Raw genomic sequence first — 26,638 nt, forward strand, 5'->3', positions numbered from 1 at the left:
AGGCCAGTTCCCACTTCTGCCTTCTTAAAAGACTAGCCACATGCCCCTCATTTTAGGTAAAGTTATTTAAAGATAAATAATTTTATTTAAAATAACCTTAAATAGGAACAGTTCTGTTATCAACACAGTTGTGTCATGACTCTAACACAACTTCCACCCAGTAAATCTATCTATCACTTTGATACATAAGGAAATGCACAGAGAAAAGCTGAATCTTGTCTCAGTAGCCCCAAATTTGCTGCCCCCCAGCTCATGGGCCAAAATTATTCCTGCTTTCTAAATGAGATACGGTTTTAGTTGTAAGTACGAATTGCGATCTTTGAGTCTTTTGTCCCAGGACGTGTCAAAACTGCAGTGCAATTGAAAGTGGTATGTAGTAATAATCTAAGAATATAGAGACATATAACAATTTTCTGTGTTGAGCAGCAGCTGGTCAGTGGGAGCAGTGTCCTTTCACTGTCCAGGTCCTACTGTTGTAGGCCACTTTGCAGGACTTTCCTTTGTCAATGTTCAATATATCTTTATAGGGAATGCTGAAAGGAGCAAGTAGAAAGGCAAGAAAATAACTTCCCAGTTAGAATGCTCCAAGGAAGCAGCTGAGACAATGGCATACTTCATCCTGGGAGTAAAGTGTTTTAGCCTGCTGGGAATAACTTGTCAGGAATAAACTCTTCAGTGATCTCTGTCAGTGAACCAAATTACCTGGCTCTCTGGAGGTACATGATAGAATTTGCCTTTCCCATTATAAAGGGAAGCAGGAAAGACAATAAACATCAAGGCCTCCTTTATTTTAAAATCTTCTTGTCTCTTAAATATTTTGTGTTTTATTAAATAAAGAGAAAGAAACAAAGGGGAAAAAAAAAAAGAAGAAAGGAAGAATACTTCTCATTAAAGGAGCTGCCTGTCTGTCATAGCTTCCTGAGAAGCAAATAATGCAGAACTTGAGCCTCCCTCAGGTATGTTCAGGTAATCTGAGGGAATACTAGTGGACTGCAGCCAACACCAAATTTAAATATGGAAGAGTTAATTGTGTTTTTTCTCCAGTGCAGCACATAACTCACAAAGGTCTGAGACTTGAGGTTACATTCAGTCAGACTAGGCTGAGAACAAACTCATTGCCAGTTTTCTTCTAATTAGGACAAGATCACTGTTTCATATGGAAATTTTCTGGCTCCCATTTATGATCACAGAACAAGGCATAATGTGCCACATGTGTGAAGTAGTGCTTAATAAATGGGACAGTACACTGTATTGCTGCAGATTCCAAGTCTGTGCTAGAAAAGGTTTGTCAGAGCCTACGTCTGCACCTTTTGTCAGATGCAGATACTAAGGCAATGTCTGCCACTTCAGTGCCAATATGGCAGGTTTCCCAGGTTGCAAATTTAGAAACAGATTCCACAAAGTAGAGATGGTGATATCATTTTCACAATTACGTGTGATTGTTTCTCCCACACTGTAAATATTTAGGGCCAGATGCTTAAAGGTACTTAGGCTAACATAGATTTACTTGGGGAAGATTATAATTCTTTACTAGCACTTCCCAATCTGGTTTGTACATAGTGCAGCTATGTATTCCTTCCTCCCCAATCCCTCCTACTGCCTTCATTAGTAAAGCTGGATCCAGCCACATTTGGAGCTCAGGTTGGTTGGAGATAACTGCTTGAACGTTTCAAATCTAGCCCCATGCCCAGTCTTTCAGGATTCAGCTTTACTCAGCTATTCTTCCTCTCTCTCCTGGTTTTCACTAAACCTTATTGTCAATACGAGCATCATATTAACTCTGCTCTGAGCATCAGCTACAAGAAGTGACTACAGCAGCGTGGCTACCCGACTCCAGCAAGCGGTCCTTGGGGCTGTGCGGGTGCTTAGTACCAGTTCTCTATTGACTGTTCACCAGTACAGATATGTGTATAGACTTGATCTTATTTGCTTTTTATTTGCTTTTTTAATCCCACAGTTTTTCTCAGCATAAATTATACCTGTCTGCTTCACAAAACCAGTAGGTGTTTGAATGAACTTGTAGCCTGCACAGCTTTAGAGGAAGCAGGAATATATAGTTGGTAAAGGTATTTTAGAAAAAGCTACATGGTTTTCTTGGTCAGTGCCCAACATAAAGGAAATTTGCATTAAATTGAACCTAAATGACAGTAAAAAAAGTTAAATAATTTGTTAGTACTGTAAATTATACCTTTTTGGGTACTCAGTTCCTGATTATTCAACAGTTCAAATGATGGAGCAAATACTGTGAAAAATATAACTCATGTAGGTCCTATTCACTCTGCTGCAAATTGATTCTTTTTATGTTTCTTTTTACTATTTCTCTCTCTACCTGTGAACAATTATTATTCCTTAACCTCTTGAACACATCCTTGTACTCACTTTCACTCAGATGCATGCCAGAGAAGTCTTTTTTTTTTAACAGGATAATTTCTTTGTATGTTTTCTTTTGCCTGTCTGAGTTTTGACTAAATATTGCAGTGTACTGCTATTTGTAACAATGCTGTCTAGAATCCAGGAGATGGCAGCAGTTGCCAATAATTCAGTTGTAAAAGCAGCCTATTTACAAAAGCAGAAAAATAAAGAGATTACACTCAGAGGAAAGCCAAACTATATCTGCATCTATGTAAAATATTACAACATATTAAATTATTAGTATTAATTATTAGTTTTTATGGTCTAAAATGGGCTATTAAATAGAACTTGCAAATGCATATGTTAAAGAATTTGCCCTAACACTGAATTTCTTTTTTTTTTAATCCAGCTATTAATATTAGCCAACCTAGTTTCAGTGGCACAGATGTCTTTGGCTATACCTCATTCCTAGCTTATTCTACAATCCCAAATATCACCTTCTACTATGAATTCCGCTTGAAACTTCAGCTGGCAAACCACCACTCAGCTTTACAAGATAACTTGATTTTTTTCACTGGACAGAAAGGCCAAGGTAAGTTTTATTTTTATTACCTATCCTTACAGGCTTTCAAATATTCATTAAACAAGTAGGATAAAAATATACACAGCTTTTTCGTGATTCTTTTTAGGATATTATTTCATTAGAAGGAAAATAATCTCTTCAATACTTTATTGTTTTGTAAACACACAGTAAATAATCAGATTGTATAAATGTTTCTTTTCATTATGAACTAGAATTGCTTCCAGTAATTAAAGTCAACAGTCAATCTGACTCTTGAGGTAGCATATTTCTGAACAAAATAAATGGAAACCAGAAGATTAAGGTTCTCTTTTCAGTCACAAACATAAATTTCATTATTGATTATATTTATTTGGTACCCAGTTTTGAGAGATGCTGCCTCAAATCTTCTTCCACTGATACTTTATTGGAAAATCAATCTATCCATACAATGTGCCACAGCCACCCTGCCATTTCTTCTTCCTGTGTCTTCTAACGACCTGCCGCAGGAGCAGCCACGAATTGCTGCCGTTACAGGACTCTCAACATTGAAATCCAACCCTGTGGCAGCCAGAATTGGACTCTAATTAAAATATGAGACCCTAACCTCTAGATCACTCAATGCAAGTTAACCCAAGCTAGCTATGAATAAGTAAGTTGCACTACAATCTGTACAACTAAGTATTCAAGTTGGTATCTGATTAACAGAGCTGAGAAGCAGGTTGCATAAATCTACTTAAAACTGACACAGTAGATGCTTTACCACATCCAAAACATCGCAAGTTTGGCAGATATGGCCCACGACTTATGGGAACCCTATATTTACGCTGAACAGCATCAGAAAATTAATACTTCAGGAAGATGAAAGAGGGCAGAAATTATTTTAGCAGTTTTAAGATACTGAGGTCCCAAACTACATTATTAAAAATCAGTTTTGGGGAGGCCTTATGCAATTACATATGCATTACACAAAACAACTGCAGTACATCACATCAATAGTATACAAGGTATCCTCCATTTGCTATGTTAATATATTTGATATTTTCTTAGGTCTTGTTTTCCATTAAATTTCTTTACTTAAGTTCCTGTACACTCCGGCTTTTCCCCCTTTCTCCCTGTGGCAGACTTCTGAGAGTCAGACTGTTAGTCTATTGCAATGCAAACTAAAACATGTTAGCTTAGAATGGTTTGGCAGTTTACATATCTGTCATATAATTAAGCCTGTTACTTTTCATTTGCAAAGATCCTGTCAAATTTAGCTAGTGTGTTCTGGTGATCAACTGTACTTTAGTGTGCCATGATACCCTGGTACAGCACATGAACAAACATTCACTCCCAGGCAGTTTTTCATTTCACTTAGTAATTACTTATTGTTGTGGGTGGAGGAAATACTGTCTTTCTTTTTTGGGTAGCCAAGTAGAAATGGTGCATGGTGTTGCCATTACCTAAAACATTTCCATCTAGTCATTCAGAAAGCAGCTTTCGGAAGCCAGTGCCCCCAACATTAAATTTTTATAACAATAGTACATAGGTTTTTTGTAATACAAACACAAATTAATCGTTCTTTTCAATGACAAGAATGAACCACTGCATTCAAACATGTTTCTGCAACCTTGGGAACTGAATTTCAAACTGTCAATACAGAAATTTAAGGAAATGTAACCAAAAATTATACCAATTTGTCCACTGTCTTTACTCAGGAAAGAAAAAATGCAAATATGAAATGTAGGGCATGAATGGTGCAAAATAACCTGATTTTTTTTTTCAGTTACAATAATCGAAAGAGAATACCAAAAAAAAAAATTCCTAAAAATAAAACAGAACATTGGACTAAAGCCTGTCTCAATAAGGCCTGCCTGCAGGGTGTACCCTGTAATGTCAAAGTCCTTGTGAAGTGTAGGTCTTGCAACCATATCTAGTTGAACTGAGTAAAACAAATTCTTACTGGTGTCATTTTTACTAACCAAAATACTAGCATTCTGGAAACCTGGCTTTTTATTATTTTGCATATAGCTTTTTTCATGAACGCTGCTGTATGGTGATAATGCGTTTCCGCAGTCAAATGATAGGTGGACAGCAGAGCACCAGCTGTCAGCAAGGCTGAGAAACAATGAGGTGCCTGGTAAATTGCTGTGTAGCACTTTTACTTATTTTCTCCCTAGTTTAAATGGTTGGGGAGACTGAGTAACCCCTGTTTTAATTACTAGAAAGCAGTATTTCTTACCAAGTCAACTTTGCTTACTTCACCAAGAGGAGATGCTGTTGTTCTAAGAATTTACTTTTACCAAGTACCAAGCAATAACACTCTCACCCTGAGGAATGTGAGGTTTTTTTGCAGCCTGTGATCTTACTGTAAGGAAGCATTTTTAGTATTCCATTTACATTTTCCTCTTTCTCCATTTCAACCCATTTCTCGTGGTTAGCATTCCCTTGCAGTATCCTACCTGATTCCCCTCCACGGTCATCTCTGCCTAAACCACGGACACTGGTGTGGTGGCTAACCTCTTGTGAGGTACTATCAAATATTGTCTAAGGCAGAGGTGTATAATATCTTTTTCCCCTTACCCCCACAAAGCTTATAAATCAAAAGTCACCTTTGTTCAAATACCTCACTTAACTTAAAACCAAACCTCTCACAGCAGTCAGAGTAACAGCACTCTCGATTTCCCCCGACCACAGTGGACACATCTTCTTCTTTAAGTCTCTGGGCTATGGCTGATCCCTGGCTTGGGTTGGAATTCTTGAAAAACATCTCCTGTTCCCACAGGCCAGGACAAAAGTTGCCACTGCCTGTATGTACACTGGTGCAGGGGCCCAGGCGCTGGCAGGGGCTGCGGGGCGGCCGCTGTGAGGGGAGGCCGGGGCTGCCCTGTGCCCGACACAGCCGGTTCCAGCCGGTTCCAGCCGGCTCCAACCGGCTCAGCCCCGCAGCCAAGATGGCGGCACCTTGGGGGAAATAAGGAAGGGCAAAACACCACAGAGGGAGGAGGAGGGAAACGAAGAGGGAGAAAGAGCAGAAGGAACACAAGGTCAGATGAAGAGGAGGAGGTAGAGATAGAGGAAAAGGAGGAGCTCCATGCTACCTCCGCAGAGGAGCAGATTAACAACACTCCAGCCCGTGGAGACCACCATGCCAGAGCAGATGAATATTCCCTGAAGTAGCTGCAGCCCGTGGAGAGCCCACACCAGAGCAGAAGAAAGGTGTGAGGAGGAAGGAGTGGCAGAGAGAAACCACCGTGTACTGACCACAGACCCCCACCCCCTGGCACCGCTTGGTGTTCAAGGGGGAGAGGAGTCTGGAGTGAAGTTGGGCCCTAACATATGTTAAGCTTATGTAAATAGTCGTTTGGTACTTTATAAGTGGGAGTAATAATGTAAAAGTAAAAGCAAATCCACCTGTATTGCTTGTCCTGTGAATATTTAGATAGCAGTACTGCAAAAGTGTGGCAGCTTTTGTCTCCTGTTTCCAAAGTAAGATTTTTCAAATTTTAGATCAGTTCAGGCCACATACATGCTAACTACCATTGCTTTCAAACTGGAAGAAACAAATCTGTCCTTTGCAAAGACTTACATAAGAAGAGAGATTGAATTCCCTTCAAAGATGCCAGTGTAAAAACCTGTTCGCTTGGATGACCAGGAATGGGTCCAGGAATTGAATTCTTACTCATAGGCTTTATGTCAGGCTTAAAATCTTTCAAATGAGATTTTATAGTATAGTACCTGAAAAACACACACTACACTTACAGCATGTAGTCCTAAATGTAAAAAAAATTAAATTATTTACTGCAAATTTGCAAATGAATGAGTCCTAACCTGAAAGTTTAAGATGACTTCAGAGAATTAAAGCATATGGCTGTTCTGACCAGAGAAACTTAAGTAAATAAATACTCTGGAGCTTCCCTAATCAGGGGCAGCTGCAGTAAAGTCTCCAGGCAATCTTGGGTCAAGGGCAGCTGACCGAGCTCGATAGAAGCTGCTAGAGCTTCCTCAGGCCCATACCCCTGTTGCTCCCCTTACCTCGCAGCAGCAGGTGCCCTCAAGTTTTGAGGCTGTTGAAGTACCTACCGTGAAAGCTGGAAGCATACTGGAATAGAATTAAGTCATGGGCTATTCTCACATGCAACTTGGAATTTCAATTTGCCTTTTTTAAGATTTTGGAGAAAGTTGAGAATTTATTCATGTTGCAGGGTGGGGGAACACCACCAGGCTAAATCCACCAGGCTCAGCAGGTTTTGTGGATGTCACTAACCTACTCCAGTGTGAAAAAGAACTTCATTCAAAAAGCCTATAAATATGTTCAAAATCTCTGCAGTTTCTATTTTAAATCCACAAGAATACTGGAAATACTATTACAAGTTAAACAGAGGATATTAAAGATATATACAAAACTTAAAAGTTTCCTGGCTAAAATTTTCCTAAATCGATATATTTTCAGTGGATTTGGAGAATATTTTGTGCATCAGTATTCACTAAATTGTGGAATAAGTAGTTATTCTATTTTTGTTTTTTCAGGTCTGAATGGAGATGATTTCTTGGAGTTAGGCCTCCGTAATGGCAGAATAGTATATAGCTACAATCTAGGTTCCGGCACAGCAACAATCATTAGTAAACCACTTGATCTGACACTCAATATTCATGTCATCCATCTTGGCAGATATCTCCAAAAAGGCTGGCTGAAGGTAAGAAAGTATTTTCTTTAGAAGAATACCTTTTAGATGAAAGTATTCTTTTTTCCACATTTTATATGGAAAGATTAAAAATTACCTTTGTGTTTCCCTGTTAAGTTTGGAGGACTGTGTTCATTAGGTGATCCTAAATAAGGTAAATTCCTTTGCTGTAACAAATATAAATATTTCATTGAAAGGTGGATGATCAGAAGAATAAAACTGTCACTTCTCCTGGGAGACTGGTTGGACTCAATGTCTTCAGTCAGTTTTATTTAGGAGGCTATCGCGAGTATACTCCAGAACTCCTACCAAAGGGATCCAGATTTAAGAACAGCTTTCAAGGTAAAGACTATACCATTTTCAATTCCTTTTAAAACATGTATTAGACTGTTTCAGTTGCCTATGAAAAAAAGATCTAAAATCTCTGTCTTATAAGGAAACAAACTAGGATCTCCTTGGCTGAGATTCCTGTGGCTTTTTCGTTATTTCACTATGATAACTAAGAAACATGACGCAAAGAGAGGCTTTGCTAAATATTTTTAATACTTTCTGTTTCTGCTAAAAATGGAAGTTTGCCATTATATCATTTCTTCTTATCTGTCCCTGTTCTACAGCATCACTCCAAAAGGCCTTCCTTTCTCTGTGGTAAAGTAGTTTAGATTCTTCTCCTAGCTAGCTCTGACCATTGTCACTTGCAGTGCTGGTTTGGGTAACAGTCATCATGCTGAAAGCTTCTTTCTGATAGGACATCATGAAATCTGATTTTTTTCCTGACATCATGATCTAGGTCTCTACACAGGACCTCAGTAATGCCTGTTAGGAATATTTCAGTTATTTTTCTAACAGATAATAATTCCTACCTCAAAACTGATATTTGAAGCTCTGTAGAAATCTCAATTCAACTCCTACCAGATCTGCAATTAAGCAAAGGGTTTGTTTATAACACTTCTTTATTTGCTTTCCTTACTTCCATAGAAATAATGTGCTCAATATCTGAGAGGTAAACTTCAATCTATTTTAAGCACTGGACAGCCTTTCAAATTAAATAAAAACATTTTGCCATACCAGAGCAAAGTTTGAGTTCTCAGTTGTAAAACTGGGGGCACATTATGAAAGGCAAGGGTAGCAATAAAATTCATTTTCATACACTACTGCACTCCATTTCCACTAAGACCATGTAACTGCCTCTTTTCTGGCCATCACCTTACCTTTTCTTCTTACACAGAAATGTCCTCAAAATCAATTTCTTATCCTATAATCAACTTTTTACTCAAAGTCATATGAATTAACACTTTATCTGTCTCCATCTTTTCAGGAATTATGGATTGAATAGTTGTACTTTTCATAGCTTCTTAACAGCTTGCAAATTGGCATATCATAAAACATAATGTCTATGGAAGTATTTTAATAGTGTCAATATTTGTGAAGTACTTCTGGCTTTTTTTATAGACACATCAATGTTAGGGGTCACCAACAGGAATCTCTGGTGCTTCACTTCAACCACAAACCTTTTGCCAGTTGTATAGGTTCCTCATGTTACAACTGTATTACAATGGCCAAATTTCTACAAATGCAGGATGAATAAAAAATAAAATATATTTCAAAGTTCATGTACTGTTAGTTACCATACTACTTAATTGATTTTTCTTACTGTTTAAGAGGAAGTCTCTACCTCAAAATTTTGTCAAACATGTAGCACATGAACAGTTTTCTCTTTCTCCCTATCATTCACAGTATTAAGTCTACTGTATTTGCTAATTCATGCCATGCTGCAGTTCCCAGCAGCAGCTTTTCTCTGTTCTCAAGAGCATACTGACTTTCAAGGAAGCTACACTTCCCTATGACTGATTTCCTATGACATTTTCTTATGTAGCCAGCATCTCATTTGTTCTTCTAGCTCAGAAATCTCCCCAGTTTCAGCTCTCGGGATCATGAGGATCAGAAATAAACCTCCATAGCCCTTCTCCAGAGTGGGAACTGCAATACCACTAACACAAAACAAAATTGTAAACCATTTTACTTCAACCAATCTGCAGCTATAGGGAGCCCACAGAAAAACTCTGGAAGTGACAGTCAAGATAAATTTATCTAGCACATGGTTGATTAAACCACTCAGACTTTTGGAAAGCTGCTGTTGGCTGCTTTTAAAGACATGATTTATTAAAACCATTTTGCTTCTAATATTAGAGTGTACTTCTCCTTTTCTAAGCAATCATTATTGGATCAAGAAACATTGAGGTCAGCCTTGCTGCTGCAGACTATCCCCAGTATCAGTGTGCAATCATTTAGGATTTTTACTTTGTACGGAGCTACTGTTTCAGGCCATTTCCTCCCTTACCTGCATGTCTTTAGCAGTTTTGTTCAAGTAATTTCTATGGGGGAGGAGGAAACTGAAAATAAATGTCTATAATAAACTCTAATTTAATAATCAAAAGATTGGGAAATTTAAGTTTAGGAAATTTGGGGATCAGCACCTACAGATTCTTTTGATAGGCTGAAGAATGTTTGATGGTACCTTGAGCAATTTAGAAAACTTCCTTCAGCCCCTGTGAGAATCTGAAGAAACTAGTAAAGGTAGAGCTCAGATGAAACAGCCAAGTTCATGTGGAGTTTGAGGTGCTCTGAACTTTGAGCTTCATCTGAATTTGTAGCTCCTTGTGGGCTTACAGGAGCCTTTTGTAAATGGGAACGTGGTAGGATCATTTACTTCAGTGTCCAGCTTTTCTTCATTGTCCTGTAACAGTGTAATTAAGGGACCTTTGAGAGTTTTCTGAGGTCTGTAGCAGAGCATACTGCAGCTGCTCTAAAAAGTCAGTGTGGGTTTTAGGTAGCTGCAAGTCTTGTGGCCAAAGAGACTCAGCCTGCTCATTATGGACAACCTGAAATGGAGTGTAAAACCAACTGCCTCATGTTCAGGTCTGCACAACTCAACACTATGTTTCACCTACACAAAATGAAATAGAGAATTATTTGGAAAAAGCCAGAAGTTACAGCTGAATTTCCAGACCTCACATCTCTGCGACAGGTAGAGAGAAATCTGGTGTCAGGGAGAAAAAAAGAGGGAAAGTTCTGATGTTTCGTGCTCTGTGCTACCATGACAGCAGGATGCAGGCTCTAGCCATAGAAGCAATTGATGGAGAGCCAGGGCTTGCATCTAGAAATAAGTGAAGAGCAGAGAGGGAGGAGCAACTGATTGTTCCTGTGGTCCTGTCCATAAATAAGATGAAGTATGACTATAGAAGCAATCTGTTTTTTGACAGCAAATAGTGTTAAATGGAGGAGTAAAAAGGCAAAGGAATCTCTTACCGTCAAGCTGAACAGTTGAAGAACCTCTTTTACACTGAAAGAGCCACCTCTTCACATAAATGATTTTGCAAAGAAGTAAATAAAATTCCAGTTATTGCAGTCACTTTTTAAAGTAAAGTAAACCCAGACCTCAGTTGAGTTCCAAAGGTACACAAATATAATCTTGTGGTTAAAGTTTATGCTCATAATAAGCTAGAATACATTGCGAGCCTGCCAGGACAAAGACTACTTTTCTTTATGTTCCTGCATCACAGATGTCACAGAAGGAGAGTGACTTCTGAAGTAGTTTTTAATCAGTGTTGCCTCTTGCATCGCAGTTTGGTAAGATTCATACAGGTCCTCTGGGTGTTTGGGTCACAGCTCAGAGCAGCACTGGGTAGTCATTGTGGAGACCATATTCTCTTTTAGACAAACGCCCCACTACTCACAAGCAGTCAAGAAAAACAGGGGAAAAGCAAAGCACCTGAGGATGGGTAGAATTTTAGAAATGTGTAAATTCAGTACTGCATTCAGATAGACCACAGTTTATCTATGTATCTATTTCTGTCAGTTCTCTTGCTGCATTTTTAGTACATCCGCTTGAAAATGCCTGCTTTGTGTATTTTTTCAGTCAAGTTAGTACGAAGTGCTTACAAGCAGGTAAGGGAGACTAGTGAGAAATATTTTTAAAAATTCTTTGGTAAAGCTGAGTAATGAAATCATATTTTTTATGATAATCTCTGAAGTTTCCTTAATCCATTGTTGATGGCTTTTTGGTGGTTTGTGAACTCTGCTTGACTGGGGTGAAAGCTATAAATTAAATTGAGAGTAAAAAAAGTTATTGACAGGAAGCTCTAAGTGTGGCCTAAGGAGTCACTATACAAAAGATTACAAACAAAAAGGTAGTATATCCTCTGTCTTGTGTCTGATTTTACTTGCATCAAACTCTGATCTTCAGGATCAAACCAAGTTTAACGCACAAATTCAGAAACTTCTTTTGAGTTCCTCTTGCAAATTTGGCTGTGTCAGAAAACGTCTCCACTATTCAGAATAGTTGGCAGTCTCTCATTAAAAGAGGCCCAGAACTGGGGAATTCAGGTCAGAAAGAAGGCACATTCATCAGCTGATCCCTCTGCAGAAGGTTGTATAGTGCTTGCTACGACAGGCTCAAATTGCTGCTCTGAGTCCTTCATCTGCATCCCACTGAGTAAGAATTAGAAGAAATGAGAAAATTAAATGAAAAATTCAGTTGAACTCATAAAGCTGGGCCAAAAAAATCTTGTACCTGCTATATGCTTTGTTTACAAGTGCTCAAGAACTGTTTCTACCCTAGATGTTCTGCTGGTACAGTTAAACTAGTCATCAACACAAATGCCAGTTTATTTTCCATGATGACCTTACCAGTTCTTGGGTACTCACTGTGCTTTCCATTGTTTATACAGCGCTCTGGGCTGTTTTTTCTTAGCACTCCAGCAAGACTCAGGAAAACAGAACATGCTTTATCTGCTACTGATGAACAGATGAAACATTAGTTAGGATTTACTGAGCATACGGTGGCCTAAAACCAACATTGTTAAGAGCAAAGAAGCAATAATATGAAGATTGCAAATAATCATCAAACTAGGTTATTTTTAAATTGCTTAATAGGAGTTTTTGAATTGCCAGTTATGTGTCAATACTACAAAATGTGTGTGATATGGAAAGAGCCTGCCTAAGAAAGCTACTTTTACTAACATTGTTCAAACTATAGTTAAAATAGTTATCTTGCTATAAATATTATTTATATTTTGTTCAAAACAAATTATGTGATTATAAAAAAAAAATCACAATTGGACATTTATTGTGTCTTTCAGATGCCAGTCTTTTTTTCTTTCGAGGTTTCAGCGAATCATGCAAAAACTCATATTAAGTGATTTTAAAAAAAAAAACAGTGTGATGATTATTTGCAATCTCCATATCATATCCTTTCCCTGCTTTTAATATTAAGCAGAGAGCCTCTGGCATGCACGCTGAATACCTACTATTTTCATGATTTCAAGCTCTGTGGGAATTCACCATATCTCAGCTAAATTGTATAAATTAGGTTTAGAAAGGTATGAGCATTTCCAAATACATTACTGTACTGGTTTAACTAAAGTGGTTTAAAACCTGATTTTTAGTTTAAAATTGTATATATTTATGTATAGATCTGGATGACATTTCAAAAGTGCTTGAGGCTACCTTTAAATGTGATCCTGTCACTTGGATGTTCAGGCATATCTCAAAAAGTTACTTAGGGTTTCATCCAAAAAGATATAATAATATATGGTATCATCTTCAGCTTTGTAGTACATAAATAAGCACGTAGATGTGGAGAAATGAGTAAGAAATACTGATGAATTAAGTTGGACCCGGAAGGCTAACCATTCTGTGCAGTCACTAAGAAGAGCAAAGACTCTCCAAAGGGGCAATGCCCAGGAAGCCCACAGGCTAAGCAGGAGCTGCCTGGAGATAGTGAGTAGGGAACATCTCTACTTCACTCTGAAGTTTTGGCTCCTCTTTGCACTTGGGATACCAATGTATCAGCAAATTAAAAGAATGTCAGGGCATAGATCCAGGCACTGGCACTCAATCATCTCTACAAATAAATTCTTACAATGGTCCCTGACAAATATTTAGTCTATGGCAACTATCATTTTTCCAAACAATTCTTTGGTGTATTTAGGGACTTAACATAATCTAGGGACCATTTCCCATCAGTAGTCTGAATGCAGCTATACTGTTCTGGAAAGTAATAAAAATTTGGTAATAGAATTATGACTACGCTAGGTCATTTGCCTGCAGGACCAAGTAACAGGCCATGGAAGTGTTTACCTTACTAGTATTCACTAGTATATGAACTTTTGAATTATTTTCTGAGATTAAGGGCCCAAAGGAGCAGCATACACCTACTTTAAAATATGATAATGTGCGACAAGATCTGTATGTACAAGGGACTGAAGCATTCACTTAAGAAGGGGAGAATCTCGGTCTTTCCCTGAAGGGGTCCTTTTCAGCCTAAGGAAATTCAGGTCCACATTCCCTGCCTGTATTATATTAGTGTTCTCTGGATTCTTATGTACTTTACATTAAACAGACTTCTTGGTCTCTGTTCTCCTTTTTTTCTGGGTTTTTTTTTTTTTTTTTTGACCACCTTTATCTGATATAGATGCATTCCTGTAAGAGCATGTGTGTGTAAACACAAAATTGCACCTAGTCATTCCTTAGTCACTGACTTCATATTCTGTCTATTCCTTGAAAAATTACTTCTGTTGTTTTACCTATCATTAAATGAAGGAACTTCCAATCATCCACTCATTTGCCTGAACCGAAAGTAGACAGCATACCTTTAGCTCATGTAGATGGTGTGATTGCCCATCCACTGAAGACATTCTAGTGGAACCCATTCATTGAGGGCTGACACTGTCCTATTGTTTGGTTTGGTTTGACTTCTTGTATCTGTTTTAAACTTCATTTATTTTTAATTTCTACTTTTGAGGTTGCATTTTTGATGTTCAAGTTCGTACCAGCATGAATCAAGAGTTTAAATCACCGGGGACTCCAGAAGGTCACCCCAATTCTGGTCGCAGTGTTGGACAATGTAAAGATTCTCCATGCAGTTTAATAAAATGCAGAAATGGTGGGAAGTGCATAGAAGGTGGCTCTACTGTTTAGTAAGTATAATTTTTTTTGTAGACTACAGCATAGACTGATCTCTAGACTAATAACTATGGTAATTTAGAATTTTAATCTTACATTAATAAAATCAAAACTAAAATATTAAAATTATGTTATAACACTTCCTGGGGAACTTTTTAAAGAAATTCCATGGACTGGTACTGCTCCGCTGAAGTCACTGTCATCCAGACTTACTACAAAATTCATGGGAAGAACTAGATGTTTAGGAAAGACATTTTTTAAAAACTAAGTGAGCAGCCTAACTAGCAGAGAACAAATAGCAAAGAGGAGAGCTTGACTGCCTTAATGTCTGACCATGGCTGATGGGGCAAAAATAGGTGACTTCTGTTTCCTGGAAACTAGTATTTTCATCTAAGAACCACCTTCTGGAGAAATCTACTGACTACCCAACGTCAGAAAGTTCTGAGCCAGTTTAAATCCTTAGGGGCTCCCTTACCCAGCACGTATGCATCCTTCTCTGCTGCTCAGTCTCTCCCTAATACACACAGTTCTCTGTACCTCCAGTTGTGATTTCTGTGGGTACTTTCCTGACTCTCAAATGCACTTTCCCTGGTCACTCTTCATGCCATTCTCAAGTGTTCATTCACTGTTGCCTTTCCAGATCTGCTGGCTGGCCTGCTCATGTAATACCTTCTTAATCCATTTCAAACAAAACAAAGTGTGTTAGTAAGGATCTCATGTTAAAATTGTTTGAACTACGTCAGTTCATCATATAAGCTGTTCACCTGGCTGATCCATGGGATAGTAAGTGGTGGTGAGGACAGCTGGCCCAGAAGATGAGTCTATGGTCTTTCATGCTTTCTCAGTAAGTGTAGATGGATCTTAGTTTGCAGACTGTAAGGCACACAAGAAGGAAGTACATTTGCAGTTCCAAATTGCTGTTGTGTGTCAACACTTCCATTGTAACAAATCTTGTTTTCAAACACTTTGTAACTGAGCTGTAAAACCTTTGCTGAGGAACACTTTTGATTTTAGAAGTATCTGCCAAGATTAATTATACTTGCTTCCCCTCATGTGCTTCCACATGTGTTCATTTCTTTATACGTACTTGCATAATTTTTTCAAAAAGAGAAAAGTGCTGATTTAAAACATCTGAAGACACTGACTGAATGTGGACAGCAAGACAGATAAGAAGAAAAAAACAGGCTTTGCACCATGGAGCCCTATGTATGATTCTTCTTCAAAACAACAAAGACCTGTCCTTCTGTGTGCTACAAAGAAAGGAGTTTGCATACCTGTCAAGCTAAAAACAATCTACTAACTGTGTGTTGGAGAGACAATCATATGGTAATTGGGTTTGCTGCCCTGAGACAAATCTTCATCTGTAAGAAACCCTGTACAAAACTAGTGCTTCTAAAGCTAGTAAGGCTCTACTAAAATTTGGAAAATTCACCCCGGAGGTGGTGTGCAGTTCCCTCCCCATTCTCCTTATGAGCATATTTATATTCTCTTAAATACAGTAATGAAGGAAATGCTTTGAAAGATAAAATTTGGGATTGCTTTCCGATTGTTGTGCTACAGTATGTCCCAACCATTGCATTTTGCAGGATCCTTCCAGAACTCTTAAACTCTTGACATTCAAAGTGTTTGATTTTTCTGAGGAATAAGAAAGGAGAATGGCACTCTTTTCAGTTATGAGCATATTAGAGGAGATACAAAACCAAACCTGCAAGAAAAAATAGTATCAGAAATGTGGGTTGAAGCATGCCACTCCCATCTGCCCATCTACACGACCCTGAATCCTTGCTTCAGCAACTTACCCAGCAGTGCTAAGTCATCTTCATGTCTGTAGGGTACACAGAGCCACCACCAGCAAGATCTGGAGAACATTTGGAAAGCAGGTGGCATGCCAGAGTAGCAGCTGGTGACACAGCTACATTGGAAGCTTGATATTATAGGAAAAGTTCTTTTTCATCATTATAGTTTCATCATTTGTTTAGGGACTGTTATAAAATGGGGGGTGTGTGGGGGTGTGTATAATTTGTTTTTTCTGGGTTTTGTTTGTTTTTAATTTGTAGTGACCTATTACTGAATTATATTCCTCTCCTCATATTTCAGGAGAGCTAAGTCTTCACAGATAAATGCATGCATGTACCAGTAATGGCCACTCTTTCCTCTCACAAAAAAGTGAACTATTGCCAAAGAGGTGTGGATGTAGCATGAATATCATTTTTGTCAATGTATAGTAGCTGTCAATACCATCTCACATATTCTCAGAGGGTACTTCTTTCTGTTTTCAAATCATCTGCATTACTTTGAAGAGCAGAGTCCTTGAGGGAACTGGATTTGTGTTCAAATATTTTTTCTCCTGAAACGAGATCTCTCCAGAGGTTTTTGTTGCTGATTTGAGCTATTTTTATGTCTTGCTTTCACCACCCTGCCAGAAAGTGTTCAGTGCCATTAAGCTGTAGATTCAGTTGCTATAGGGATAATGCTTTGATTTAAATTGAAGCAGAAATATACAGTGTATAAACTTTACATTCTGGCCAGAAACAGACCACAACTACTATGTTTTAACAAAATAAAGAGGGAATATTTTAATAATAAAATGAAGAATTTTATGTATAAGGGACAATAATATCCTTCATTATTTTATTTATGGCACAGTATCATACACAATAGAGAATTACATATAACAAGTTTGTCTATGATGTGTTATGGCTATTGCTTGTTGCTGAAGTAAAAGAAAAAGTATGTCTTGTGTGCACTTTGAACAGAACATCAGACATAATGGGCAGGATTCAGTTTGCTAAATGTAAGCACGTAGTGTCACTTTAGATACCCCTGGGTATCTAAAGCATTTGGTCTTCACCTGCTGCTTCAGAAGAGCTTAGGACTCGCATAAGTCTTCTGTCATATCTCCAAGCTTCATGTGGATTTCTCAGTAGTCTATAGGTTTCAAATAGCACTAACCACTTAGGTTTAGGAAATTAAATCATACCCCTATATGGTAGAGGGATGCACCATAAAATGAGCTGCTGTGGTTTTATTATGAGGTTAGATACGATTAGAACCAATTTTCAGTGCAAGGATGGAACCAGTCTTTAATGCCAGGACATACTTTGATAGTTTCTAAGGGAAGCTCTATTAATTGTTGTGGGTTAGATCAATAAAATCTTCTACTTTTGGGGGTGGATTTGCTATCTAAAAATTGTCATCCAATTTGGCTTATTTAATAGGACACTTTTGCAGCATTCTATTGTTCTCTTTGTTTAAATATAGTTAATTTCCTTCTGATCTTAATTTCTTCAGACTCCATTTTTACCTTCTAGCCCAAAGATAGACTGTTTTTCATCAACACTCTATTTTCTACTGCCTGAATTTAAAACCACTTTTATTGAGAGATGTCCTCCATTGCTCAGCATGTTTCAGTTCCAATTCAGTACAAATTTAAGAACTATATCCAGAAATCTGCAGCATTTTGGATGTGTTCAACACAGGCCATTATGAATTTGAGATGTCCTGCAGTAACTGAGATACCCATATGACGCTGACAAATATGACAATTCCTTCTGAAGTAGTAGTAGGAGGCCAGATGAGATATCCCAGGGAGTTTCAGATAGCACTAAATATCTGCCTGCTCTCAGTTGGCCTAACTAATTAGGTAAATTAATTGAGCCTCTGATCTCCATTGAGTACATGCCTGTCTTACATGTACACACCTAAATTCAGGTGTCTGAATTTGCAGGGCTGAATCCCTCCTTAACTGCCATAAGATTACTTTGTTGATTTGACACCACATTTGCATAACTATAGGAAGTTGCAGGTTTGTTAGCACTGAGCATGACATCTTAAACATGACATTTTTTACATTTAATGTAAGAATGTTCTTTGTTTAGTTTAGGAAACCATATTGGATATAAGCAAACTTTCCAGTTCTTTCACAAAAATCATTTAGGACCTTTAGTTATTTCCCTGTAATATTCAAGAAATGCTTCTGGTTTGATTAGGATTTTGTGTAGTAACATGCAGACATATTACTTACATAGTTTATAAAATAAAATTACTTTTCTTTTTTTTTTTAAAATGTTGCCTGGATTTTTATATAATAAATTTCAGGTTTTGGTCTGTAATCAACAGTGACGTAAAACTCCTCATTATGTTTTGCCCAGAAACAGTGGGCTGATTAACAGAGAAAGTGTAGCTCAGTAAGTTTGCAGAAAAATTCAAGATTTTGCACATATATAAAAAGACAGGGGTGAAGAATCAATCAAAATATATGATTTCATTTCATTTCAATATATGGTTTCATTCTTAGTCTTGAGAGAGAAAACTTCCAGGGGAAAATCAATAAGTACTTTTATTCAGGGGAACAATTTTTTTTATCATAAATTGTCACTAAATTCTAAGATACAAATAGGTCTAACATATTTCATTTGAACTATTTTGAAACATTTTCTTTTTAGTAAGGAGGGCATTTTTAACATCAATGCCAAGCATATTCTGTATTTAACAATTTCTATAGAATTCATACTAATTTAAAATTAACAGGTCAGTGTGACTTTTTTGTTATATTCTCCTGGCCTGGCTGAAACAAAGGCATAAAGAGTAGTGGACACTAACAAGTTCAATCATTCAGTCAGTTTAGACAATTTGCTTGTGGCATGGATTAACAATCATAGATACATGACACTCAGACTGCCACCTGTTTCATGGACAAATCCACCATCCTCTTTTCCATCAAGTGCTTCACCAAGCCTACCTGTGATGTGCCAATTAGAAGAATTTAGCAAATGAATAACAGCTAAGTGAAAGGCAGTTGCTGACAGACTCCTGTTACTAGTTAAAATTTGGAATTGTTAGCAATTCCCTTATACTGACATCTGGTTTTATTTTTATGGCTGTTTTTCACTGCTTTCTTTTCCCTTTTAATTTCCACTGTGATGACTCCTACTTTATGCAGCCAAGGCCTTTCTGAGTTATGTGTAGAGCAAAAAAAAAAAAAAAGCCACAAGCTTCTCTTTGGTTTTTTTTTTTTTTTTGCATATACTAAGATTGTAATGCTAAGATTTAAAATAAGATGTTTCCTACTAAGTACATTTTTTTAACAATAAAATAAACATTTCAAAAAGTTAAATGAGAAACTTTGTTACTACACTTTTCTCTTAACCATTTTGGATCAAATGACTAAGTATAGGTGCCCAAACTTGAAAATCTTGATTACATTGCTACTGACATGTTCATTTCTTTTGGTAATAATGTTGCATTCTTTCCTTTCACTTCCTTACTCACCATAGCTGTGACTGCCTCACTGGATGGAAAGGTGCATTTTGCACAGAAACAGTGTCAGTATGTGAACCAGAGCACAATCCTCCACATCTGTGTAAGCAAGGCGGTACCTGCGTGCCACTGCCTAACGGCTACACATGTTACTGTCCTCTTGGAACAACTGGTACCTATTGTGAACAAGGTATGTCAAATGGATAGTACACTCTACATACAGTTATGCAATAATGCCCAGGTGGAAAACCACAGTATTTTGTAATATATCAATGAAATGTGACATAGAGACACAAAGTACAAAATAGATTTTGTTTAAGTGATGCTCCTTTCTGTTGGAAAAATCAAGTAATTTGAAGCTATGAATTGTTAGATACTGTTTTCTGACTCTGCTTATTTTTAACACCATTTGTTCCTTCAGTTTTTTCAAATCATTCAAGCAAAGTCCCAGGCACCGCAGCATTGTCAGATACCAAGGGGACAGGAAGCACTGCAGAACATTGTTATAATGCTTAGTTCAATTCCCAAGCTCACGGTAATGAAGTATGTTGAGAAATACACATAAGAGCTCAGCAGTACACTCCTGAGTACACTTCAGAAGTAGGAAGCATCTGGCACCTTATCCAATCCCTACTGACACTAATGGAGAGGTTCCTGTTGACTTCACTGGCTACTGGGTAGGGATGTACTGAGAATGATCACTGTAATAATCTTCAAGTGTCTATTCTCCCTGGTTTTCTTCCAACATGTCACCCTCAAAATATGTCCTCAGTTTGCCAGTTTTGCATTTCTTACTTTCATGTATAGGAAACCTTTATCTGTCTGTTTTCTTCTCTGAAAGATTGCACAAATTAACATTCAACAATGTAGATACACAGGTGCTACAAGCTCAGGGACTTTTCCGGTAAGTGTCTGAAGCGCCTCTGTGTGGAAGGGATGTAGTACAGTCCGCACTCTCTATTCCACAGCTCTTCGATTCAAGTTAATATTGTACAAGCTTATGTTTTTCCTTCGAGAATTTCTCTTTACACCTTTTGGAGAACTCCAGTTACTGTTAAATAGCTCCCTTTTCAAACTGCCTGCCAAGGTCCAGCCTCCCTTGTTGTGCCTACAGAGCGAGTTTCAAGCACAAAACTGACAAGCTGAACTGCATTTGACCTGATTTGCAGACCTCATCCTATAGATGGACACAGTTTTAAAATCCTATTACAGAAAGCACTTGCAATTGGTAGGCTCAAATCAAAGAGAATATAGTTTCTGGAAAGTAATTGTTAATTTCTTTATTCCATGTAAGAATGTGCTTGCTGTATTGCCTCTGCTGCAACAGCTTGTCAGGGCTCTTTATATGAACTTTTCAACTTTGAATTCTCATTTCAAGTGAGGTTTTCAAAAGTAATGCCATCTGGATTCAGGACACTGATCAACAGGACATGTGCTATACATAAAGTAGGTAATTAATCAGGTAAACACTCCTGTGTTCTGGTTTCAGAATAGATTTGGATCTTCTTGTAATGGCCACTATTACCAGTACAAATAGCTTATATCTGAGCAACAGAAAGTTGTATTTCTTGTAGATTGTCATCCACCTCCACCTGGTAAACACATTAGAGGGTTCCTCTGTTTTATTTAAAAGCTTTCATTTTATGAATAGGGACTATGGGTCCTGACCAAACGCTTTGCCCTGCATTTCACCTTACTCTGGCAGAATAATGAATTATCATGAGATTTTTCAAAGTGCAGTTTACACTTTTAGTGGATGGCAAATTGCTAAAAAACAGCTGCTTATCAAGATCGAATATCTCATCTCTGGATTGATGGTGGTTATTGGAGCCAAAAGAAAAAGAGACAGAGAGCGATGAACAGCCCAAGGGACCAGGAGAGAACAAAGGGAAATTACGTGATGGAGACTAATGAATGTGCAAGAAAGAGGGGAAAAAAGTGTGAGAAAAAGACAGAAGAGATTTATGAGGCAAAAAAGCAGAGGAGAATAACAAAGAGTAAGAACAAATAGGACTTTACCAAATAATAGCAACTGGTAAATACAGTACAACAGTATGGATTGCACAAGAAGTCGTCAGGTGAAGTGAGTAAATGGGGCAGTAGGGGTAGAACCACAACAATAAGGAAGACTACTCTGACCACAAATGTTAAGGGTACTTAAACATAAACTGACAATAATCAAGCACTAACTTGCCTAGCAAACACTAAAAATGTTTGTGATTCTTTATAAACTATGTACATGAGAGATGAAAGCACATGTGCAGGTGAGGATGTAACTGTTCTTAAAGAGTAATGTGATGTGTCTTGCTTAGGGCAGTGACTCAAACCACCAAGGATGCAATGACTGTCAGCACAGAGATATGGTACATTATGGTTAAGCTTTAGAAGTTGGAGCTGCACTAACATGTGTTCAGTAGTTGGAAAACTAAGTTAAGAACAAGAGTAAACCCAGGGAGAGCAAGATCAGTTAAAGAACATAGTTTTAACAGTTAATATGGTGTGAAATTCACAGTGCTTACTTGGTCCACTCTCACGATGCTCATTGCCAAAGTGTACATACTGAGCAATATTCTCAAGAGGTTGCAGTAAGATGTGTATTAAATCATATATTTTAGATGAAATCAGAAGAAATCAACCCACTTGATGAAGAGAAGGTAGCAGTTTCAATTACCCTGCATTTCCTATAGGCTGTACCTGATCAATTAATATTCAGCAAGAAGTACACAGGTATTTTTTGGTCTGACACTCTGAAAGCAGATACTTCATTGCATATTTCAACCTGCCAAAGCCAGTGCCAGGACTTGCTTTTCTAGGAGAACGATCAAGAGGTTTAGCAGGTAGGCAGCACACTGGTGACAGAAGTGCAGTAGGAAGATGCCTATGAAATTTAAGACCTACTTTGGAAAGGCAAGCATCCATAAGGAGCACTAGGAAGAGAGGAGAGAGTTGGAAATTAGATCTGAATGGGTCCAAGGAACAATGCCTTGTCAGACAAGACACAGTAATATATTAATTCTAGAATAATTTAAAGCTCCACTTCTTGGAGGTACTGTGTTGTCTGAACCCATTAACACTTACAAGACAGGATGGTTCTTCAAGTGTGTTAGGTTTCTAAAGGTAACACTGATGTAAACAAACAAAAAAATTATTAATTTATACTGCCAGAAATAAAAGTGGTTGTAATGAAATGGGAAAGAAATGGAAAACATATGCAGGAGTCTTTTTTTACTTAGTGTTAACATTGCCATCTGGTCTCAGACCACTTCTAAGACTTTTCATGACACACGAAGCAACAGATAATTCTGTTCCACTGGTTTGAAAAGGTCACAACTGTAACAGTAACACAGGAAATCCAGCCCAAATCCTGAAGTGCATAAATGGCAACCAAACATTTCCAAGATCTGGCACAGTGTTAAGTCTTAGTTAGCACTTCCTTAACCAAAAGGATTCGGAATATGGGGGAAGTAGTTTAGGGTTTTTTTAAAAGTAGTTATGTTTTCCAGGACTCCAAAATATGATGTTAGCAAAATCTTTTTTTCATTTGACTTAAAGTTTGCAAGAAGTACCAGACAACTCTAAATTGTCTTCTGATTAAGAAGTGAAGCTTCAGCCCAAAGCAGCATGTAATTTAGTCTAGTTATTTCATTAACACACAATGCTCAAAACCAACTCCAGTGCCCAGCACTTTGGGAGAGTCTACTGCATGGCTCTGAACACCAAATTCCGGCTTATTCCATTTGGCCCCATGAGTTCCTTTGTAATTAGATATCTCAAAGGATATATCTTTCTGAAGAGGGAGGAATCTCTAAGGACCTGGTTGTTTCAGCTCTCCTGCAAGTATACAGTAGACCTATTGGCTTCAGTGTGATTACTACTGCGAGAAAAAGTGGCCAAGATCGAGTGCCAAGGATGATTCTTCCTGGGGAAGAAGCAACAGTTTAAAACCCTTTTGCTGCAGACAGTTTGATTTGTAGGACATCATTATTATACATGTGAACACTATCTTTTTCATAACTAGTAATTATTAAGAGACGTTAACATTAAAAATACGTTATCCATAATGATCGTCTACAATTATATTCTAATCTCTACTAAATTGTATCTTAGCAGCTTGTTTCTCTTATAAGAACAGTGTAGCTGTGTGAGACCAGTAATCCTGTCTCTAGCAGTGACCAATAATGAGTTAGAGAAAAGTTTAACCCAGCAACTATATATGACATCTCCCTGAAGTAGTCTTTTAGCATCCAAAAATTTGTGGCATATCTTTTTTTTTTTCCCCCTTGTCATTTGTTTTAATGGATTAAATCAAGTCTCTCATCTTGACATAATCAGTATCACTTAGGGCAGTGGAAAACTTGAGCAAAAGTAAATTCGGAGTCAGTGAAGTTCTCAGATGTTCTGTTAAGCATTGAGGTATATTTCCACATACGCTAGAACTCCTCTAGATACTAAACACAGGAAATTTATGTCCTAGATCGTTTACTCGATTTTGCAGAGGAATGAGAAAGACCTATAATTTCAGATTAGTTAATTGTGAGATTTGACAGACCTGATAATATTCTTATTTAAGGGGACAGCACTGTAATATTTGAAAGATTCTATAGATGGCAGTATTGGAGAAGAATTGCCAGTGCCTAAAATAAGCACGGTTTGCATTGCAATTTTTTTATAAATTTTAAATTATTCAGCATTTTTCTTTTTAGCCGGATTAGTTTGTGCCACATACTTTCATAAAATCTATTAAAATAATTTTTCTTGACTTCAAGGCATCATAATGGAATGCTGCTGCCCTTTTCACAAAGACATGAGTTAGTAAATAGATCTCTTCAACTATATATTAGTCTCTGAATTCCATAGCTACAAATACTGCCTGTCAATGTACAGCTCTTGAAGAAATGAAAGTAAATGTAAAGACCTTTTCAATGTTCTGTCCTCAATTTAATGAGATACTTGTCAATTAATAAAGCCATTTCCTTGATGAACAAATGGCAAACAACTATCCTTTGACCATGCTTATCAGCTCAAGTCAACTTTCTAGATATTATTTTGATGTCAAATTCCATTATTCTGATACAAAAATACAGCAAAATTTTGAAAATACCTGATAACCTGACAGAAAAGGAAGAAAAGTAACAACAATTCTGTACCTATTTAATCCATCTTCATAGTCATGATGGATGAATGAAAGAAAAATGGAAGAAACTGACATTTGGAATAATTTTCACTATAAAGATCTTTTTCTTTCTACATAGTCTAGAATGTTACTTGACATATTTTGACTGCTATTGTAAGACAAATTAATTCACAGTATGATTTAGCTCAAGACTTTTACATGACCAGACAGACACCTTACGTACAAACACTCAAGCACACATACATGTATGCACACATATGTTGGACTTATCTGACAATGCAGTTAGACTTGCTGACTTAATGCACAAACTATTTCATAGTTATTATTCAGAAACTTTTGATTCTATGTTTGGCCATGTAAAGGACAAATGCAGGCACTTCTTAGCTTGTCAGTTGGAGTCACAGTGACTACTGTGTTCTCTTAGTCATATAAGCAACAGGGGTCCCATCAAGCTTTCTGTTTCCACTATTATTTTTTGAAACCTTGGGGCAGCATAAGAAAAAATATTTAAATAGTAGCTATAGCACTCATGTCCTATAAAGGTAAAAGCTCCTGTTAAAGTTTTACCTAAAAAGCAATCTAAACTTTTAGATTTATCAGTAATAGTCCAGTAACTTAATATTCATGATAGGCACAAGAAAACATGCATTTGTAATATTTCTCTGTATAATTTAAAATGTCAAGTAGAATAAAGTGAGTTGCCTCCTTAAATATATGCCATGGATTAATCGTATATAAACTCAAGTGGAAGTCATGCATGAGAAAATGAAGGCATTGATATGCAGTACAACAGTAATGCCCTCCATACCAAGTCAGCCATGAGTGACATGATGTCCCAATAAAAATTCAGTCATGCACTTATCATTCCCTCCAGTTACCCAATCGAACAAAAGCAAGATACAGCCAGCTAACTAACACTTAGCAGGATGGCTCCGGAATTATTTTCAGACTTCCTCTATGAGCATGAATGATTTGCTGAAAATATGCTAGTCACCTTACTTTGTGAAGAGGTTCAGAGTTAGAAACTGTGGCAAGGGTAGGAACTGGTTTTAAAGGCAAGGCACCTAGATTTAAGTATCTACATGTGTGTTCAATGTATAAGTTCCCATTATGGTTAATGAATGTCTAGTCAATGGAGTCAGTGAAGCTATTTAGCTAATAAGAAGCTGTTCTAAATATAGCTGCTTAGTGCTGTTTGAGATACCCTGGCATTCCAACTTATATCCAAAAACATCCAGACAGGGTTCACAGATACAGCACAAGGACCTGTTGGACACCTGTGCCTTTCTGGAATGGTACATGAAGATAAGGCAATAGAGGTTGTGAAAAAATAACAGTAGGTACCTACATTTAGAAAATTGGATGGAGCCTTGGAGGAGGCTACTTCAGGATAAGGTGAATCTCTAGATCTGTTTACTGTGCTGCATAGCGATACGTTGCCTGAAAATAGGACCCAGCTACGTGCTGCCATATACCCTCACAGCTTCCAGCTGCCAACTGCAGCAGGTACTGTTGTACCAGCCAGGCCCATGTGGATGGCCTGGATACACTAAAGCATCTCAGTGAAAACTGACAAACATGTTTAAGCAACTGAATCCTGTCTTAAGTCATAGTTGACCATAATGGCTATTTTTATGCCTATAAATAATATGTGTAGACACCTAAATGTTAGTGTCTTAATGCCAAATTAATCCCTCCAATTTT

The 26,638-nt window shown here is 37.5% G+C and overlaps 1 protein-coding gene across 1 annotated transcript in view; it reads left to right on the forward strand.

Annotated features, from left to right (window-relative positions):
* The window catches only part of LOC104027713 (protein eyes shut homolog), a 961,671-nt gene that overhangs the window by 917,209 nt on the left and 17,824 nt on the right, over positions 1-26,638 (forward strand). Inside the window, exons 42-46 of the mRNA XM_075707654.1 lie at positions 2,762-2,944; positions 7,424-7,590; positions 7,776-7,920; positions 14,381-14,555; positions 19,818-19,990. Of these exons, the coding sequence (XP_075563769.1) occupies positions 2,762-2,944; positions 7,424-7,590; positions 7,776-7,920; positions 14,381-14,555; positions 19,818-19,990 (843 nt within the window). The remainder of the gene's footprint in view (positions 1-2,761; positions 2,945-7,423; positions 7,591-7,775; positions 7,921-14,380; positions 14,556-19,817; positions 19,991-26,638) is intronic.

The sequence above is a fragment of the Pelecanus crispus genome, chromosome 3 (genome assembly GCF_030463565.1).
Source record: "Pelecanus crispus isolate bPelCri1 chromosome 3, bPelCri1.pri, whole genome shotgun sequence".
Lineage (NCBI taxonomy): Eukaryota > Metazoa > Chordata > Aves > Pelecaniformes > Pelecanidae > Pelecanus > Pelecanus crispus.